General features: G+C 40.1%; 1 protein-coding gene across 2 annotated transcripts in view; it reads left to right on the top strand.

Moving 5' to 3' along the window:
* The window catches only part of sgsm2 (small G protein signaling modulator 2), a 116248-nt gene that overhangs the window by 90174 nt on the left and 4406 nt on the right, over window positions 1-21668 (top strand). The window contains exons 11-23 of one of the 2 annotated variants that reach the window (XM_062385891.1): window positions 81-213; window positions 440-574; window positions 3393-3567; window positions 4701-4765; window positions 6572-6717; window positions 8918-9046; window positions 9153-9335; window positions 9833-10219; window positions 10510-10634; window positions 10753-10835; window positions 20471-20580; window positions 20687-20783; window positions 21155-21322. In XM_062385891.1, the coding sequence (XP_062241875.1) occupies window positions 81-213; window positions 440-574; window positions 3393-3567; window positions 4701-4765; window positions 6572-6717; window positions 8918-9046; window positions 9153-9335; window positions 9833-10219; window positions 10510-10634; window positions 10753-10835; window positions 20471-20580; window positions 20687-20783; window positions 21155-21322 (1936 nt within the window). The remainder of the gene's footprint in view (window positions 1-80; window positions 214-439; window positions 575-3392; window positions 3568-4700; window positions 4766-6571; window positions 6718-8917; window positions 9047-9152; window positions 9336-9832; window positions 10220-10509; window positions 10635-10752; window positions 10836-20470; window positions 20581-20686; window positions 20784-21154; window positions 21323-21668) is intronic. The other variant, XM_062385892.1, reaches the window with a different exon arrangement.

The following is a 21668-nucleotide window of genomic DNA, read 5'->3' as shown; positions in this document are numbered from 1 at the left end:
CTTATTTCTTTTTGTGTAATGCGTGTTCTCTGGCTCACTGTGTATCTCTGTATTTTAATAAATATATCTGTGTCCTGCAGGGAAAAGTGTTCCCAAAACTGAGGAAGAGGAGCAGTGCTGCCCGACTCATTGACCACGACAGGAATGGTGAGGAGCAGACAGCTGCTGACTATGTGTTTCGCATTGTCTACCCAGGATACCACTACGACGCCAGTAAGTAATACATTAACAATGCAATATATATTGTTACAACAATGTAACACTAATCGCTGTGATTGCTTTTTAAATAATAAGTGAACATGTGTTTAAAGATTATCTTCCAATGAAATTTTTTCATAGTTTGGGTGTAGTGTGCTGGCTACCCCACAATGCACATCTTGAGGCCTGTAGGACGGAACTCTTCTAACTGTTTTCTCTGTTGTCCCACTGGTGCAAGCAGTCACTATAAATTACCACCACACCACGGGCAGCCGCGCTCCGTCGCTGGACGATGACGAGGAAGAAGAAGATAGGCTCCATGCTATGATCTCAATGATCTGCTCGCGGAACCTCACAGACCCTAATGTCATGAAAGGTTTTTATCACCTTAACACACCCATCCAATCCCACCTTCCCTCCACTCCTGAGACCTCACCCCAGCTTCAGATGTCCCTCCCCGCCTTCCACCCCATTGCTCTCTCAAGTCCTCTCCCCACCTTTCCTCCCAACCTGACTCCACCAGCTTTGTCCACCTGTGTGTGTGCTGCCAGACGCTGAGCCCAACAGTGTGTAGTGTGCTGGCGCTGGCTTTTTTAACAAGGACATGGGAAGTTTAGGAGGATAAACCAAAATCTAAAATGCAAAGATTATTTAAAGGTATGATTTTGGACAAATATTAGCCATGTTGAAAATGAAGAAATGCTAACATTAGAGAACGCGATTTGTATAGATCTAAACCAGTCCACCAATCATCAAACAGCTATATTGTTATCCAAAGGGAAATAATTGGGAGCAAGTAAATGTAGCGTTAGCTGTTTTTTAAGTGAAAAGAAAACTCTGGTTAAAAGACGAGGTCAAAACTTACTATATGGCTTGTCTGGTTTTGTAAATGTGAACCTGGGCATGGAGTTCAAGACAATTGTGGACCTGAAATATACCAATGAACATATTCTGAACTGTGTTGTATTCACTTTTGTTGAGTGTCAGATGGCCTTTATCGGCTCGCAGATTGGCTCAGTTGCACATTACGTGAAGTTAATTAGAGAGAGTTACCATCTGGGTAACAAACTACTTTTCCGGGGGAGAGAGAGAGACCAGGGACAGTTGTGTACCGTTAGGTTTGAATGAATCAAGTTTTGGCAGTATGACAGCCAAATTCTAATGCTACTGACGTTTACAAATGCAACATACAACATCAATTCCTTTAACTTTTTGTGGCTGCATAGTCTTGTATTTATTTAGTTTCAGGGGTCAAGCACGTTTTAAAGTTTTCTCAGACTTCAGACAGTGTCCTCTTAAGCGCCATCAACATTCATTATTACATTGTTTTGTCTATCAATCTACCACAGAAAGATTATAGTATGGCTGAGACTGCTGCTTCCAAGTGTCAGATGGAGGACAGGCAGAGGAGGAACACAGTGAAAAAGAAGTCTAGAGACACACCATCTTAAAGCAGCAGTCACAAGTAGCCTGTTAGAATAGCTACTTTTGTAAGTAGTCAGATGAATCCTTTTATATTAAGATTATTTACAAATTTATTCCGACCATTCCATTACGTCCACTCAACAATGAAATACATTCACTAGAAATGCTGCTTCGTCACACATATTGACCGACATGCAGTAAATGCCTGAGCAGCTGTTTACACACGTCCTCTAAATCACTCCTGTTTGATTTCACTCTTTCTTTGCCTCTTCTCTTTCTCACCACCTCTAAGCTACACAAGATAATGCATTTGCTTTGCAGGGATGGTTACTCAAGCCTGTGAATGAACACTGGAGACACACGCTGTTAGATTAACAGACTTTTCCGCCAACTGGTTTCACAACTGATTAAACTTACCTAGGTCTTGTCAGTTATGTGAAAGAATTTGCAGAGCTAACTGCCTTATAAATATCCGAGGGTACAGATGGTGAAGTATGCCTCAGCACTGTTGGGTTTTATGATTTCGTGACAAAAAATAGCTTTGAGAATTTGTTTCGTTTTTATTTACTTCTTTAATTTGACCTTGATTTTATTTACTTTTTTTGTCCTTACATTTCTCACTTGCAACATGCTTGACAGTTTTTGCATGGGAAATATGCACCCGTCTTGTTGTTCTTTAAAGAACGATTGTGTGTTTTTGCATATTTGTGATTGAAAATCCTTTCTCTCAGTCTCCTCCTCTGTTTGTTTTGATTTCTATCTCACTTTTCACTGACTTCCTGGGTTGTTTCTCCTTTGTTTGTGCAGTCGTTTGCTGCGATGCTGTTCACTGTAATTCTTCACTAAACCCACCAACCCTCTTCCCCTCCCCTTGTCCCCTCCTCCACCCCTCTCATTACGGTCCTGTGGGGTTCCGCAGTAGTAGAGATGTGGAGTCCTTGTGTGAGCAGGGTTGTATAACTGAGCCCAAAAACACTTTTTGATCACATATAGTCCTAAAGCAAAGGGAACAAGGCCAAATGGAGGTCTCGCTCCAGCATTTTTTTTCTGTTTGCTATTTTGTTCTTAATATTATTTGTTTTTGGGGGTTATTAAACAAACAAAATGCAGCTTCATATTTATGACAGGTCATCAGCTCCAACCTGAAGAGTTAAGGTGAAGAGCATATATTTAATGTTGAAGTTGTCTTGTTTTTTGCCTTCCCTGGTGTCCATTCTTTTTTGTTGTTTCTGAGATGATTTATATTGGTCTTGTTCTGGCTTTATGCATCCTGCATGGCCTGAGCATCAGCCTCGTCCCTGCCCTCTCCTCCTCTTTCACTTATCTTCTTCTTCCTCTTCCATTTCCCCATCCCTTCTAATTGAGTGGAACGTCCCTCTACGCTCCGCTGTCTCCTCTCTCCCCTCTGTATGAACCGATCCAGCATGACTTCCCAGTCTCCTTTTTGCCTGTATCTCCCACAGCACTGTTACCGCTTCCTTAAGTGTCCCCCTCCAATTTTGTTTTCCTCTCCACACGTGTTTTTGCAGCTCTCACATGTAACATTAGTGTTAAATGTCCATCAATCAACTCATCTCTTGATTCATGAATAACAAGGAGCAATACATGGAAAGATGTATTTATGGTTGAGCTGAGGGACCTTTGTCATAATATGTAAGACATAAAACATAGCCAGTGTGAAAGAGTGTGATATATGAAAAAAACGTTGTCCATTGTTTCTCACAGCACTGAGACCTCTCTGTCTTCTTACTTTCCCTCTCTCGGTTTAGACCATGGGGAAATGATGGAGATGCAGTGTTTTGGCGGAAGCCCGTCGTCATGGCAACAGGCCGAAGTAATCGCTCATGAGTCCCTGTGCCAGTCCTGCTTCACCGCTGGTAGCAATGTGTCAATCGACTACCCGGCTGGCTGTACCTGCATACACGAACCATCAGACATTCACACGTATGCACTTTCATTACATGTTCATGTGCACTGCAGTTGGTTGTTTTCATTATAATTTATTATTAGAAACAGACTGGGGCTAGTAGAGTTTATCATCAATCAATCAATCAAATTTTATTTGTATAGCCCATATTCACATATCACAATTCGTCTCACTGGGCTTTAACATTGTGTGACATCCTCTGTCCTTAACCTTCAGCAAGAATAAGGAAAAATTACTAAAAACACTTTTAATCAGGTAAAAATACATAGAAACCTCAGAGAGAGACACATGTGAGGGATCCCTCTCCCAGGATGGACAGAAGGGCAATAGATGTCAAGTGTAGGAAAATATCATCAAGATTAAAGTTTGTGGGAAGCATTACAAGTGATTTCTTTTTAAAAGAACAATCTAATGTCTAATGACAGATGGATTAGTATATGCAAAACTATGACAATAGAAATAATATTAAAACGATGGTGATTCCGTGACAATAATATGATGATGATTAATGGATAATGAAGTTACATTTGGCTGAGTTGTTAATGATATGAGTCATATATTAGTTCTTTTTTAGCACTTATTAGTGCCTTATTCTGTATGATCATAATCTGTTTATTTCAGACAAAACTGTTATTGATAGTAAGTGAGAAAGTGGTTGTGAATGCATTACAATCTAAGTATGCTTTATAGTACATTTAACACATTCATGAACATGGTCTATACTCATAAAACAAAATAGAAAACTATTATATGTTAATAAAGTCAAAATAACTGGAAGTCGAGTCCATCTAATTCATCATAAGTCCTCATTTTAGGGTGAGGTCTTGCTCGTAAATGACTCACTTTTTTGTCACTTCTCCCTATTTGAAAGTTGTGTCCTCTTTAGACATCATGCTGACTACAAGGTACTTTGTTATAAAGATCCATTAGTCTCCTAATATGTATGCTAATATGCAACTAGTTATTGGTGAATATGCATCAACATGGTGACAATATTTGACCTCATTTTCTGAAGGAAAGGGACTTTGAAGTCACAGATTTCATGAAGCCAGAATATATGCAAACCATATCAGATAATAACAATAATAATTTGAAGACCAGCCATGGTGGTGGTAACCATGGTGATAATGAGTGACCTTTTTCCCACCAGTATTCCTCTAAAGATGCTCTGCCAGAACATGAAGAGGCAGATAGTCTCCAGAGCCTTTTATGGATGTAAGTACAAAATGTTACCACAGCAGACTATTTATGTTTACCTTGTTTCTGAATACTGAGGTTATTTGATGAATTGTGTTGATATACACATTTCTGCTGCTGTCACACAAGGTAATATATTGCATGTACTAGGGCCCATATTAATAAATGCTTGTAATATCTTTTTTATTGGTTCTCAACAGTGTGACTATGTTAAGTCTGTAATTATGTAAGCGATTTGATTTGACATGTATTTATTTGTTTATTTTGTTACGAGAATGAATAAGACTTTATCCATAGACTATAGTTAATACATATCTATTACATTATTAAATAATAAATATTACATTAGATTTCTTATGAAATCCTACTTGTGAAGAATTCAAACCGAAATGAGAATAATTTTATTTCAATTCCATTTGATTTGTATAGCACCAAATCACAAAATACATTATCCTAAGGCACTTTACAGAGTCAGGTTACAATTTTAGAGAGAAATCCAACAGTTCCTATAGCACACTCTGTTACTGTAGGGAGATTAAAACTCCTCTTCAAAATTAATGAATTGCTCAGTGCACTTCCGTCTGGACAGGGTAATATGTTTGCTGACCGTAATGTAATACAATATACAATAATTCCAAATAAATCAGAAGGGTCATTTTAATTACAATATCAGTATGAAGGAGTTGGAATGTACATTAATTTTGATGTCATAAAAGAAAAAAGACAAAAATGCAACTTATGTGATAATCTGTATATAATATTGTATGTCAATATAGAATTAAGACACAGACTTTGGGCCATTCTGCAGCATTACTCAGCTTTTTTTGTCTATGTCTGTAAATGAAGACGAAAGATCATTTAAGATATGTTAAGGTTTGACATTATGAGACCTTATTGTTATTGTGAATGTTTTTTCGACTGTTTCAGTCACTATGTTTTTTTTTTTCTCTCTTAATTGAAGAGGTTGCTCTTCCAGTTTGAGAATAAAACTTTATTTCATATAAAGATTTTGTAAAGCTCTCACTAAAAACTTGCACTCTTACCCAAGTAGACCCTACTTATACTTATATTTGTTTAACTAGTGCACAAACTGTGTACTTGCACTTAAGATATTTTGTTGCATGGATGTGTTTACTGTGGTCAAGCTTTAGCTCTGCTGTTGGTTTTCTTCTTCAGTCATTGATTTTTTGTTTGTCAAAATTCCCAACCCATATATGGAGCTGGAGCGCAATAAATCTGTGTGCAAGCGCGCAATTTGAGCACAAACGGGGGCTATTTCAGTGCAAGCACAGGGTTTTGAGTGACAGCATTAGAAAATTATAAATCAACAAGTGAAATCAATAAGTCCTGCCTTCCAACTGAAAGACTGCTCTCTATAATAAAGAGAGGGGATAAAACCCACCCAACATACACATTCAGGGCCTTATGTCTCCACCTTCCTAGTTCAGTAGGCTGCAAGGTTAATGTCATAGATAGATAACCTTAAGGAGAAGTGTAGAATTCCGAGAGATTGTAGGAATTTCCAACAGTAGACGTCTTCATTGACTTTAAGATAGCACTGTTTATTAACTATACGCCCAACTTTTGAGTCTAGTCTTTATATGAACATCTGTCAGTCGTCGAAGCAGGAGATTTGCTCTGCTGTTTTTGTTAAGGTTATTTTTACTCTGCTAAGACTCATAGATGCTCCATTATACTGTAGTGGAGTTTTGTGTTGTCCGAATTGTATAACCTTCTATTAGCTTGTCTTGACTTTATCACTGCTTAGTCTCAGCTGTATATGTGTGTGGGTGTGTGTGTGTCCATGTCTCATCTGTCCATCAGGGCTGGCCTACTGTCGACACCTGTCCACTGTGCGAACTCATCTGTCAGCTCTGGTCAACCACAACATTGTTCCTCCAGACAGACCATGTGAGGCATCCGGGGGCCTCAGCAAAGAGGTGTGGAGCAAGTACCAGAAAGACTGCAAGGTGAGTAAAGCTGGATTGAGCTCAAACTGCAGAATCACACCAAAGATATTTAATAGTTAAAGATATCTTCTTCCATCAAACTATGACACCCTTCCACCGCTAAAAGGCGGGAGATTCAGAGGCAAGACATCCAAACAGCTTGCCAAGTCATTGTTCGTATTGATCAGCTCCCAGTAATTAATCATCATCATTCTGTGCGGTGGGGTAGTCTTATTTAATGCAGTATCTTATAAAGTGTGTTAAATTGTCACAACCTGTCAGGAATAGTCCTTAAAAAAAAAATAAGGAGCAAAGGTTTCTGTCCTACAGTCTATTTTTGAGAAATAAGACAACTTGAAATAATATTAATAGTGAAGATTTTATACATTACATTACATTACATTACATTAGATTTCATTTAGCTGAAGCTTTTATCCAAAGCGACTTACAATAAGTGCTATCAAACCCGAGGGTACATACCAAGGACGACAAGAATCAAGAAAGTAAAATTTCTTCAAAATAAAGCAAAACTACAAAGTGCTATAAGTAAGTGCCATTTAAGTGCTACTAAAGTGTTAGTTTCAAAAGTTGCTAGTAGTATTTTTTTATTTTTTTATTATTCAAGGTAAAGTCGGAAGAGGTATGTTTTTAGTTTTCGGCGGAAGATGTGTAAACTTTCTGATGTCCGGATGTCAATGGGGAGCTCATTCCACCATTTAGGAGCCAGGACGGCAAACAGTCGTGTTTTTTTTTTTTTTTTTTTGAGTGTTTAGCTCGCAGTGAAGGAGCAACGAGCCGATTAGCAGAAGCAGAGCGGAGTTAACGGGGTGGGGTGTAACGCTTGACCATGTCCTGGATGTAGACTGGACCGGATCCGTTCACAGCATGGTACGCAAGTACTAGTGTTTTGAACCGGATGCGAGCAGCCACTGGTAACCAGTGAAGGGAGCGGAGGAGAGGGGTAGTGTGAGTGAATTTAGGTTGGTTAAAAACCAGTCGAGCTGCTGTATTCTGGATGGCAGTAGCAGGTAGACCTGCCAGGAGCGAGTTACAGTAATCTAGGCGTGAAATTACCAGAGCCTGGACCAGAACCTGCACCGCCTTCTGAGTGAGAAGGGGGCGTATTCTCCTGATGTTGTACAGCATGAATCTACAGGACTGTGTTGTTGCAGTCCTGTATACCACATATTCGATTTTGTTAAACAAATGTAAAAGAAGTATCTTATTTAAACAGATCAGCTTGAGTCATTGTTTTGAAATGAATTGAATGAGTAAGAAAAGCATTTCACCTTTCTGTCAATCAAGAGTTGAATATCTTTATTTCAAGGGTGTGTATGTGTGTGTGACTGTGTGTGTGCATTCTTCTTAAAATATGTTGGGGGGGAAATTAACTACATCTTCTAAAATCTCAGAGGGATATATGCTAATAGTGTCTTGTCTTTTATAGTTTTTGCCATTAATTTAGATGATATACATTTAATAATTCCTTCTTGATTTAAGTGGATGGGAAAGCGATGGTCATCAGTGCTCACTCAACACTAAAAGCATGTTCTTAGTAAACTTATTAAACTCTTTAAAGCATCATAACTGTCCATTCATCAGCTCATTGTTAAATAGTTCTCTATATTGTCCTCCCCTCATACACGGTATTCGGTATCTTCTGTTGATGTAGTTTTATAATAATTAAGTGTCAGAAATCATGTATTGCTCCTGCAATCTTCACTATTTCCTTCACTAATGAAAATGCAATGAAGTCTCATTAAGGAATGCAGTGTGACAAGATTATAACTTATTTAAACAAAGTGCTTCACAGAGATATCTATCGAAAATAGATTAAAGAATAATAATAAAAAGGTATTCAATTCAGTTACATTTCAAGGGCCGAATCATAACAAAATATGGTCAAGAGGTTAAAATGTATAGAGACAGATAGCAGGGCAATCACTGTAATAATTCATCAGCTCCAACAATGTCATCATTACTCATTTACAAACCTGTACTTTATCTTCTTGAGTATGGATCACTCTGTTGTCACCGTGCATTATTGATGCACTCCCTCTTCTTCACAGCACTCACACCAAGCTTCTTCTTTGTGTGTGTGTGTGTGTGTGTGTGTGTGTGTGTGTGTGTGTGTGTGTGTGTGTGTGTGTGTGTGTGTGTGTGTGTGTGTGTGTGTGTGTGTGTGTGTGTGTGTGTGTGTGTGTGTGTGTGTGTGTATAAGAACTATAAGGAACTGGAGCTGCTGAGGCTGGTTTACTATGGTGGAGTGCAACATGACATTAGGAAGGAGGTCTGGCCTTTCCTGCTGGGACACTACAAATTCGGCATGGGCAAAAAAGAAATGGGTCAGGTATAGCTCACTCCCACAGGCACGCTGACACATACACACACTTAGACAATATAAGTTGTCTCCAAACTGGAAAGGCAGTGTTTGATTGCCCTTTTTTCCTTTAAAGATTGATGCAAAGATCAGTGAGCGTTACCAGCAGGTAATGCAGGAGTGGAAGGCTTGTGAGGTGATTGTTAAGCAGAGGGAGAAGGAGGTGCAGTCGGCCATCTTTGCCAAACTGTCCTCAGGCAGCAGCATTGACAGTCATGTCCTACGACTGGTTCACAGAGACTCCACACTCAGTAATGAGGTAAGGAGGCTCAACACAGTTTTATGCAACATCCAAATCAAATTTACAATCAGGAACATACACACACATATATATATATATGTATATATATATATACATATATATGAATATATATGTATATATATCAAATTTGAACCTGAACCTTCCTACTGTGAGTTGACATGGCTAACAACCGCTCCATTTATGTAGTCAATACTTCTCTATTTTAAATCTTTGGGTGTAGTAGTGCAAATATTCCACATCGAATAACTGATGCAGGCTTCAAAGATATAGACCATCGCTACTAAAAGAAATGTCCAAATGCAGTAACACAAATAAGTTGGTATTGAATTAAGTATTAGATGAGTCATTTAATCATAAAACCCAGGGAGCTTTATATCACCTTGTGTTTCATACATGTACATATTGCTTGATTGGGCTTAACAATCCTCTATTTTCACAGTTTGTAGCTGAGAGATAATTATTTAAGTCCACATCCTCCATCACTGCATCTCCAGGTGTTCATGTCAGTGGATGAGCCCGACGCAGGCAGCCAGGAGACCCCCAGTGGAGAGGACTGTACTCCCACCACGACAACCTTGGTCCCTCCTGCCGCCCTCCCCCCAGAGGAGCGTCCTATAGTGGAGTTTGACTCTCCAGACTCGGGTCTCCCCTCCTCCAGAAACTACTCAGTGAACTCTGCTCATTCCCAGATCCTGTCAAGCATAGACGACGGTCAGAGCACGGAGGAGGAAGGGGGGGGTGGGGATGAGGGCAGGACTCCAGGTGGGCTGGGGCGGCATGAGGACTCTCTGACCGAGGACAGGCTGTGTTGCCAATTGGACAAACTGGTGACCAATGGAGCATCTGCTGAGGGGATATCACCATCACTGTCGTCATATACAGTACGTCTGTTTTGAATATGACTTAAAGGCTAAAACTATGCCAGCTTTGAGAAGGTGGGGTGAACTCCAGGAATGAATGACCTCAACTGTAGATGTGGTAGTGTTCATCATACTTAACTGTATTTGACAGAATGATAAATTCATTCTCTTGCAATGTGGGGCTCATCGATTTATGCTGAAGCTAGCAGATGAATAATAGTCTTGTATCCAAGATGGAAACATACTATTTGTCTGGTGTCATGGATACTCAGTTACTCACTGGTGTTAACAACAATGATTCCTTTAAACAGATTGAGCTTTTGGACATAGTCGCCCTGAACCTCCACAGGATAGACAAAGATGTACAACGCTGTGACCGAAACTACTATTACTTCACTACAGCCAACCTGGAGAAACTACGCAACATCATGTGCAGGTTTAATAATAATATTAATAACAACTATAGCAAATTCAAGTAAATATACTGACTCAGTCTAACATGCACAGATAATGTATTGAGTTAAATGTAATGTGTGTATCATCCCTGCCTGCAGTTATGTGTGGGAACATTTGGAGATGGGCTACGTTCAGGGTATGTGTGACCTGCTCGCTCCACTCATGGTCATCCTTGATGATGGTAAGAAGAAGGGCTCCTCCTATACACACTATTAATTCCCAACAGTTCAGAAACAGTTCAGTCCCATGTGAACATGTGACATTTTGAAGCTATGTGTTGAAGTTCATGCAACAATTAAATCTATGTATGAACTAGATTATTTGTCACAGCAGTCAAACATCATACAAAGTACAATTTATTCTTATTTATTATATTGATATTACATGAAATTATCAGTTAGTAAAGTTGAATCATCTAAAACCACAGCAAATTGTAAATGTATATATGAAAAAACTGATTCAATTTAACAAGCAGCCTCTCCTCTAACCAACCAATCAAGGCAGATGGCGGCCCACATTTAGTTTGGTTCTAGAGGTTATTTCCTGTTCAGAGGGAGTTTTTTTCTCTCCTCTATGGCCAAGTGCTTGCTTGTTGATGGAACCTTTTCTCCATAATATAGTAAGGTGTCGACCTCACCACGTAAAGAGTCACAACATATAACATATGTCTTGATTTGGTGCTATTTGAATTTACCGACTAATTCCTCAATTTTCAAATAACTTACAAATATTCACAGTATAATTTATTTAATTTTTCAGGGCATACAATGGTCTCCACACACAATGCCCTCTTCTGGGCAGGAAAATATGAATGTGCAGATGGTAAAAAGTAAGATGGTTAGCTTTTCTCAAAAATACAACCACGACAACAACAACACATCTTGCACAGGCTGTCCACCCAACAGAAACAGGTATGGATACATATCTATGTAGCTACCACACAAATACAAAAAATAAACAAGTAAATAGAAATAAGTAGATGAAACTAAAAAGGCACAACACACCTAACCAGCCCGGTCCATTTCAGATTCATGTGATATTAGTGGCAAGAGTATTAGATGTCATTACTGTGGAACTCAAGAGGGTGGCGTAGGGGATTTCCACCTCAGGAGAATAAGGCACCTCGCTAAAAGCATGGCATGGATGTAGTAGAGGGGACCACCCCGAAAACAGCTGTCAAGGCCAGTTCCAAAACTTGTTGAGATAGTGCAGACACCTCTGACTAGTTACTGTGCAAGGACAGGTGTGACCAAAACAAATAAATATAAGTTGCTAGGGCCAAGTGAGACCTCTCACATGCAGAGTTGACATTGTCATAGATTTTAGCCATCCTAGCTTTTGTCATATTTAAACGGTAAAGGATTTCGGAGAGGCGGTGGTCTAGTGGCAGAAACTTGGACTATGGGCAGAGAAGGTCTCTGGTTCGTCTTTGGTTCACCTCAACAGAGAGACAACAAAAAGACGAACCTGGATTGATCTGTCCAAAAATCCAAGAGTCTCCCTACCCTGTCTAGTGCCCCTGAGCAAGGCACCTTACTCCCCCAACATCTGCTCCCCTAGCGCCGTACATGGTCGCTCACTGCTCTGTGTGTCCTGCACCAGATGGGTCAAAAGCAGAGATTACATTGCCCTACCTTCATGAGTGTGCCTTTGCATGTCTGTGCATGTGTTTGGGACTAATACATGCATCTTAATCTTAATCTTAATCTTAATTTTACACTGAATCAGGCTGTGCCTTGGACAGATAGATGAGGAGTGAACCCATTGTAAAACTTAACTCCACATCTCATTCGGGATCCCCTCCCCCAAATCCTCCTTCCATTATCTAAGGAAACAGGGGATAAAGAACAGATAAAGTTGGACATGGCAAGGCCAACCCAGTTTGTGGATGCTAGTGGGTCCAGAAAGGAGTCAATAGATGAATATTTCTGACAAAGCTACAGATTAGTATTTAAGTGTTTAGGAAGAGCATAATTCTTAGAGCTGCTGAAACAAAGCAACTGTTGATGTATATAGATCCTTAAGGTATCAAGGCCTAGGGAGTACCATAAGGAAAAGGATTCATCTATTATAAATGAATGAAAGCTTGGGTTAGCGGCCATCAGGGTCAAGAGCGAGAAAGATTGTCGATTTCAGAACTGTCCATACTTTAAGCATTGATTTGAGGATAATATTTTTAGACTAAGGAAAAGATGAAATATTGATGGGAGCAGGAGTGGGAGCTGAGAGTGAGGTGTTTTACATTACATTACATGACATGTCATTTTGTCCAAAGCGACTTACATTTTTAGTACATTCATCATTTATGAGGGGCCATTTAGGGGTTCAGTATCTTGCCAAGGACACTTCGGCATGCAGATAAGGAAGAGTGGGGTTTGAACCGGCAGCCTTCGTGTTGGAGAACCACCTAGGCCACACCGCCCCCAGTGCTGATGATAGCTGATGGTAGCCTCCACAATCACCCACAGGGGGAATTATCCAACTGTACCCAATGTTGAATTATTCTAAGATTGGCTGCCCAGTATTCAAACTACTCAAATTAGGTAAGGCCAGTCCTCCAAGGGGTTTAGGCCTTTGTAACAGGGTTTTTCCAAGTCTGAGTATTTTGTTATTCTAAACAAATTTGGAAACTACGCTATCAATATTATGAATGGGTATAGACTGTAAGAAGTAGTAACACTTTGGCAGAGTGTTCATCTTTATGCAGTTTATTCTTGCTGCAGTATTTACCAAGGTTTGAAATCTTCCCTTAACCGAGTTAAAAGCTGGGGCGAAATAAAATTTGAATTTAATCCCCAATTTGGATGCAGATTAAGGTGAAGCCGTGTGGAGCAATTTTGAATCGGAAATAATGTAGAGGATATTTAAATGCTACTCCATTTAGGGGAAACCATGCACTTTTATCAAAATGTATCTTATAACCTGATTTATGGATAAATAAGATGAATATGTTCAGAGCAGCCGGAACAGAGGAGAAGAGGTTCGATAGTTCTAGAAGTAAGTCATCCACATATAGCGAAATCTTCTGCTTGCACCCACTCCTCCCCACAACTGTTATGCGGGGGTCTGATCGAAGTGCAACCGACAGTGGTTCAAAAACAAGAGCGGTCTCAGACCATAGCCTTGCCGGGTGGAGCAGTGCAGATGGAACTGCTTTGAGCAGGTGAAATTGGTTCTAACTGATGCTCAGGGAGAGGTATAAAGTAGTTTTACCCAGGTGAACAAATTCTTACAAAACCCGAAATTCTCCATGGTATGAAAATCTATTTTACTCTATTTGATCAAAGGCACATCAATTGAAATCACAGCTTCTGATGTCCTTGAAGAGGAGGGGTTGTAAACAACATTGAGGAGACATCTCACGTTAAAAAGGGCCTGTCTTTCTTGAATAAACTCTGTTTGATCTGGGGAGATAACATTAGGAAGGACAGGTTCCAAATGGGTAGCTTGCAATTTGGACAGGAGCTTCAGATCTACAGATAATAAGCTGATGGGGTGGTAATTCTTGCAGGATAGATTAACGTTATTTTTCTTTATTAATTGAGTTTTAGCAATAGAAGCAGTTTTAAGTGAGTCAGTATCAATCAATCAATCAAATTTTATTTGTATAGCCCATATTCACAAATTACAATTCATCTCATAGGGCTTTAACAGGGTGTGACATCCTCTGTCCTTAACCCTCAGCAAGAGTAAGGAAAAACTACAAAAAACCCTTTTAACAGGGTAAAAATATGTAGAGAGCGCCACATGTGAGGGATCCCTCTCCCAGGACGGACAGAAGTGCAATAGATGCCACGTGCAGGAGAACATCATCAATAATCAAAGTCTCTAGCACAGGGGTCTCCAACACGTCGATCGCGAGCTACCGGTAGCTCGCGGGCAGGTTTTCAGTAGCTCGCCTGATAGGTTGACCGAAAAAATTAAAAAAAAATAACAATAATAAAAAAAATTTAAAAAAATTATATTCCGACGACAGTAAATGCACCTCATCTCACTTACATTCACATATATGTCACATTGGTGTCCGCTGTAAATGTAGCCAAAGTGACGTTGTGACGTTGAGTGACGTTGTACTCTCGCTAAGCTAAAGTGAGGAGTTTGGTGGTATTAGCAGAACTTTACACAAACAACAAAGATGGAAAACCAAGGTGGCCAAGTCAAGAAAAAGCAGAAAACATACAATTTCCATTTGGAGTGTGAATGTGAGTTCTTCTTTACTAGCGTGAAGGACAAGTGTGTGTGCCTCATATGCGGGAGCAGTGTTTCGGTCGGCAAAAGAGGTAACGTGGAGCGCCACCACACTCAAGTCCACGGTAACTTTGCACGGGATTTTCCAGCAGGCAGCACTCTACGGACTGAGAAAGTGAACCAGCTGAAAGCAAACCTTAAAAAACAGCAATGTTTATTCATCGGACCGACGAAGAAAGCCAACGCGGCCACGGAGGCATCATTTAAAGTGGCGCACATTTTGACAAAGCACAAGAAGCCATACACCGATGGCGGGATGGTGAAGGAAGCAATGACAGTGGTGGCCGACACATTATTCAAGGACCATAAAAGTAAGACTGAAATCATGTCCGCTATCGCTGATGTACAGCTTGGCGCAAACACAGTGGCACGGCGAGTGTCTGCGCTCTCTGCCGATGCAGTGGGTCAGTTGGAGCGGGACATGATTAAATGCAAATGGTTTTCAATTCAATGTGACGAGTCGGTGGATGCGGCTGATACCGCTCAGATGGCTGTGTTTGTCCGGATGGTTTTTGAAGACGCTTCCACTAGAGAGGAGTTTTTGACGTTGCTTCCACTAAAAACCACAACCAGAGGAGTCGATATTTACAACGTTGTGAAAAAGTACTTCGTTGAAAATAACGTGCCTATTGAAAAGCTGGTGTCTATTACAACAGACGGCGCACCAGCTATGACAGGACGCCACTCAGGATTTATTGCACTGTGCAAGGCCGACCCGGACTTTCCTAAAATTGTGAACTATCACTGCATCATTCACCAGCAGGCTATATGCGCCAAAGTCATGAGATTTGATCATGTGATGACACCTGTCATTAAGATCATCAACTCCATTCGCGCAAAGGCCAAGCAGCACAGAAGCTTCAAACTGCTCCTCCAGGAACTGTCTGCTGAACACAGTGATCTCCTTCTCCACACTGAGGTGAGGTGGCTGAGCCGAGGAAAAATACTGCATCGCTTCTGCTCATTGCTGAACGAAATCAAGGCTTTCATGGAGTCAAGAGAGGAGGACACTACACTTTTGTCTGATGCTGAGTGGCTGCTTGATCTTGCGTTCCTGACAGACATGACAGAGAAACTCAATCAGCTCAACACCCAGTTACAAGGTAAAGACAGAACAATTTCTGACATGATCAGTGCTGTTAAGGCTTTTAAAGCAAAACTGTCTTTCTACCTCCAGCAACTGAAAAACAAAAGACTGCAACACTTCCCAACAGTAGTTAAGATGTTAGATAGCCATGCAGGGGCTGACTTTGTTTTGGATGTCAATAAATATTGTGACCTCATGTCAAAGCTAGGCCAGGAGTTTGAGGATAGGTTCAATGATTTTGATAAGCTGGAGCCATGTGTGGCATTCATTGCCAACCCATTCATGGAGGTAGACATCACAGAGATTTCAGTAAAGATGGCTGAACTGTTCACTGTCAATCCTGTGGAGATGGAGATGGAGGTTATAAATCTCCAGAATCATGTTCAGCTTAAGTCTCAGCAACACTCACAACATTTCTGGAGCCTTGTAGACCCAGAAAACTACAAGAACATTCACCAAGCAGCACTTAAAATTTCTGCTTTATTTGGTTCGACATACCTTTGTGAAGCTGCTTTTTCTGACATGAATGTCATCAAATCTAAATTCAGAACAAGACTGACAGATGAACATTTAAATGACTGTATTAGCGTGAACCTGAGTGCATACACTCCAGCATACACCTCTTTGGTGGACTCCATGCAGTGCCAGTCATCTCACTAAGTTTTAAAAAGAGTGAGTGTACTAATGTTTTCTTGGACCTTTGATGTTGAGTTATTGAGTTATTGTTATTGAGTTGAGTTATTTTTGATAAGCATTGTGTATTGCAATTTCACACGTGTACAAACAGAAGGACTCCATGCAGTGCCAGTCATCTCACTAATTTTTAAAAAGAGTGAGTGTACTAATGTTTTCTTGGACATTTGATGTTGAGTTATTGAGTTATTGTTATTGAGTTGACTTATTTTTGATAAGCATTGTGTATTGCAATTTCACACGTGTACAAACAGAAGGACTCCATGCAGTGCCAGTCATCTCACTAAGTTTTAAAAAGAGTGAGTGTACTAATGTTTTCTTGGACATTTGATGTTGAGTTATTAAGTTATTGTATTAGAGTTGAGTTATTTTTGATAAGCATTGTGTATTGCAATGTCACACGTGTACAAACAAAAGCTTAAGTCAGTTGATTAATAAATATGTGCGATGTGATGCAAGTAGCTCTTGGCCACTTAATTTTTTTCTAAGTAGCTCTCAGTTGAAAAAAGGTTGGAGACCCCTGCTCTAGCAGCATTGATGAAGCACAGTCCATGCTCAGCAACCATCTAGACCACGGTCCACCATCCAGACCAGACGCCACTTCAGTCCTCAGTCACCGTCCACCGCCGCCCCCCAGGAGGACCCATCACAAGCCACCACTGCGGTCCTGGTCCACCGCCCGTGCCCAATGCCAACGCGACACAGGGTCCGCCACCAGCACCACGATCAGCCCACATGACTCAGAATCCGCCACACTGGATCCAACACCGCGACCCCCGGTGCGCGATCCACAAACCGTAATCCATGGTGCGGCCACAGAGGCCCTGGATCTGCGGGTGATAAAGCAAAGGGATTCCGGGGAAGGGGGATAGGGATGGAGAAGAGGAAGGAGAAGCTGGAAAGAGAAGCTCCGTGTGTCATGTGTCATAAAATAGAACAAGTAACGTTCTGGCGCACTAATTAGCTCTAACTATAAGCTTTATCAAAAAGGAAGGTTTTGAGCCTACTTTTAAACGAACAGATGGTGACTGCCTCACGAACAGAAAGTGGTAGATTATTCCACAGCCGAGGGGCTTGATGGCTAAAAGCTCTGGCTCCTACTCTACTTTTAGAGAATTTAGGGACGACAAGTAGGCTTGAATTCTGGGAGCGGAGTGCTCTAGTGGGTTTATAAGGTATTAACAGCTCTTTAAGGTATAAAGGCGCTATATTATTAAGGGCCTTGAAGGTGAGGAGGAGAATTTTAAATTCTTTTCTAGATTTAACTGGAAGCCAGTGTAGCGATGCTAATATTGGAGAAATGTGCTCTCTTCTCTTTGTTCTCGTCAGGACACGTGCTGCGGCATTTTGGACAAGCTGTAGAGTCTTTAACGACTTCCTGCTGGAGCCTGATAATAATGAATTACAATAGTCCAGTCTCGATGTAACAAAGGCGTGGACTAGTTTTTCTGCATCTTTTTGTGAAAGGACATGTCTAATTTTTGAAATATTACGCAAGTGGAAAAAAGCGGTCCTAGAAATTTGTTTTAAGTGACTATTAAAGGATAAATCAGGATCGAAGATCACTCCCAAGTTCCTGACTGTTTCATTGGAAGCAAGGGCAATGTCGTCTAGCGCAGCTATATCATTAGATAATGCATCTCTAAGGTGTTTGGGGCCAAGTATTATAACCTCTGTTTTGTCTGAGTTTAATAAGAGAAAATTGCGGGTCATCCAGGTTTTTATGTCCTTGAGACATGTTCGAAGTTTAGTTAATTGATTACTTTGTTCAGGTTTTATTGACAAATATAACTGGGTGTCATCCGCATAGCAGTGGAAATTTACCGAGTGTGTCCTGATAATGTTTCCTAGTGGAAGCATATATAATGAGAATAAAATTGGGCCGAGCACAGAGCCCTGTGGAACACCATGATTAACTTTGGTGCGCACAGATGACTCATCATTGATTTGCACAAATTGGGAGCGATCAGAAAAATACGATTTAAACCAGTTAAGGGCGGTTCCATTAATGTTAATTAACTGTTTTAGTCTTTGTAATAAAATTTGATGGTCAATTGTGTCGAATGCTGCACTGAGATTTAACAGAACGAGGACAGACACAAGTCCCTGATCTGAGGCTATTAAAAGATCATTAGTGACTTTTGCCAAGGCTGTCTCTGTACTGTGATTGGCTCTAAACCCCGATTGAAAGTCTTCATATATATTATTTTCCTGGAGAAACTCACACAGCTGATTGGCTACCACTTTTTCTAAGATTTTAGAAATGAAGGAGAGGTTAGATATTGGTCTGTAATTGGCTAAAACCTCTGGGTCTAGGGTGGGTTTTTTGAGTAGGGGTTTGATGACAGCTATTTTAAAAGACTGTGGTACATAACCTGATGATAATGACAGATTGATAATGTTAAGTAACGAACTATCAATTAGGGGCAGAATGTCTTTAAGTAATTTGGTAGGAATGGGATCTAAGATACAGGTTGTTGGTTTAGAACCTGAGATTAATTTGGTAAACTGATCACGGGTGATCAGAGAGAAGCTGTCTAAGTAATGGGTAGGATTCTCAGCCGTTTCTGAGATCTTCTTATAAGCTTTAACACTATTCTTCCATTCTATGAGGTTTTCAACATGGTTGCTCGAGCACCAATTCCTTTCTAGTTTCCTTGATTATTTTTTTAACTCATTTGTCTGGGAATTATACCATGGAGGCTAATTTACTATGTTTGACATTTTTCTTTTTTAGAGGCGCTATTGAATCTAATGTTAATCGTAATGAGTCTGCAGAGCTATTGACGAGGTGGTCGATCTCAATGGAGCTCGGGTTTTTAAAGAATTTGTTCTTTATATCTACGGATAATAGGGGGTTTAAATGTAATTGTAATTATTTCCTTAAATTTAGCTACAGCACTATCAGGTAGAAATCTAGAAAATGAGTTTTTTTTTAGTGGCTTATATATTCTGTTATTGAAATTCGAAGGTTATTAAATCATGGTCTGATAGAACTGGATTGCGCTGAAGTACTGTTAAATGTTCAGTTCCGACACCGTATGATAATCCAAGGTCAAGTGTGTGGTCACAACAATGAGTTGGTTGGTTTACACACTGACCGAAACCAATGGATGAAGTGTTCAACTTTGGAGCCAACGCACATATGTGCCTTGTGAACGCAATATTTCTGGATTACTTTGAAAGAATCCAAAAGGTCAAGTTCATGGTGGCCTCACAAAGTATGTTTATGTTTTTCTTGAACATATCTGAAAAATACATTTACGTAGAAGGAACTGTTTTAAAAAGTTGTGAATTTGGTACGAATCACAACAGATCTCGGAAATAGCCACCATGCAATGTATGAAAAATTTAAATTAAAGTAAAACATTCAAACTTATATAATAGCCACGCATTATAAAATTATAATTGTAGATGAACCAGGTAGGATGAACAGTTTTCTAACTTCCCTCTGCACCATTGACTCATAATAAAAAAACTCTAAACACAAAACAAGCACACAAACAATAAAAAGTGACAGGTATTGTGGGACTCTGAGGAGTAGTCACTTATGATCAGGTATAATTCTGAAGTAGTTCCAAAGCATTACAGCAGAAAAAACAGCCCATTCAAAAGAGGTAGGTTTAGAACAGTGGTTAAATTGCACTAGTACAATTGATTTGAAGTAAAAGTGTAGTGTCATTGTTTCAGAGTTGAATTTGATTATGTAATTACTGTGTTCAGCGTTGTCCTGGTTACTTGACCATATGTTATTCCTCTGTGTGTGTGTGTGTGTGTGTGTGTGTTAGAGAGCCTGGTGTACAGCTGTTTCACTCAGCTAATGAAGAGGATGAGTCAGAACTTCCCTAATGGTGGAGCCATGGACACACATTTTGCCAACATGAGGTCACTGATCCAGGTGAGAGACTTTTATTGTGTTTGTGTGTCTATCTGAAAGATTGAAATAGACAGAGAGTGAGTGTGTCACTTCAACTAAAAGCCATGGGCGTTGTCTTTGTTGTCAGATCCTGGACTCTGAGCTGTTTGAACTGTTTCACCAAAATGGAGATTATACTCACTTCTACTTTTGTTACCGCTGGTTCCTGCTGGACTTCAAGAGAGGTGAACAACCTTTCCTTTTCTCCCACTGACCTGTGTTCTGTGACTTATTGTGTTGTCGGCTCCAAAGCTGCATTAGATCTTTGAGTAGTGGGTGGCAGAAATACTCACACATTTAGCAGTTTTTGAAGATGGGAAGCTGAAAGTCATAGAACACCTACCAGTTTGGGTTACAATGGAAGTGGACACTGCACAGCATAGACCTCTAGCATTCTATGTGCTTCAGGTGAAGTTCACAACTGAAAGAAGTTATATTCAGTGTTACACAAGTACAAAATCTTCTAAAGGAGTAGTTGTTGTACAGTTATGTTGTTTGCCAACTGAAAAGAGTGCTCAGAAGAAATGTAGCAATAATGACGTTTGGGTGTGTGCAGAGCTCCTGTACGAGAATGTGTTTGCAGTGTGGGAGGTGATCTGGGTGGCTCCCAGAATTTCTTCGCAACACTTCGTCCTCTTCCTGGCCTTGGCACTGGTCACAGTTTACCGTGAGATCATCATGGACAACAACATGGACTTCACTGACATTATCAAGTTCTTCAATGGTAAGTAAGACACGTGTAGTATACATTTTTTTATTTATAGTTTGGATGACTGTCGTTAAGCTCATCTGAAATAAGTTTTAAAAAGTTTTAAAATCACTAAAGAAGCTTCCATGTTGAAACCTGCAGGAAAATATTCTTATGTACATGTTCCACAATGAAAAATGCACAGCAAACACACACAGTAAGATGAAAAAGGAGCACTTGCATTCATTTTTAGATGCAGCATATGACTTTACTCCACAGGCCAGATCTTTAGATAATAATATTCCTCATTAATCCGGCAGCTATGCTTTAGACAAACTTTTTCATGGTGTCATCCAACCACATCTGGTTCAGTTAAGCTTGT

This window comes from Platichthys flesus, chromosome 4 (assembly GCF_949316205.1).
Source record: "Platichthys flesus chromosome 4, fPlaFle2.1, whole genome shotgun sequence".
Taxonomy (NCBI): domain Eukaryota; kingdom Metazoa; phylum Chordata; class Actinopteri; order Pleuronectiformes; family Pleuronectidae; genus Platichthys; species Platichthys flesus.
This window is presented reverse-complemented; position numbering and strand designations above follow the sequence as displayed.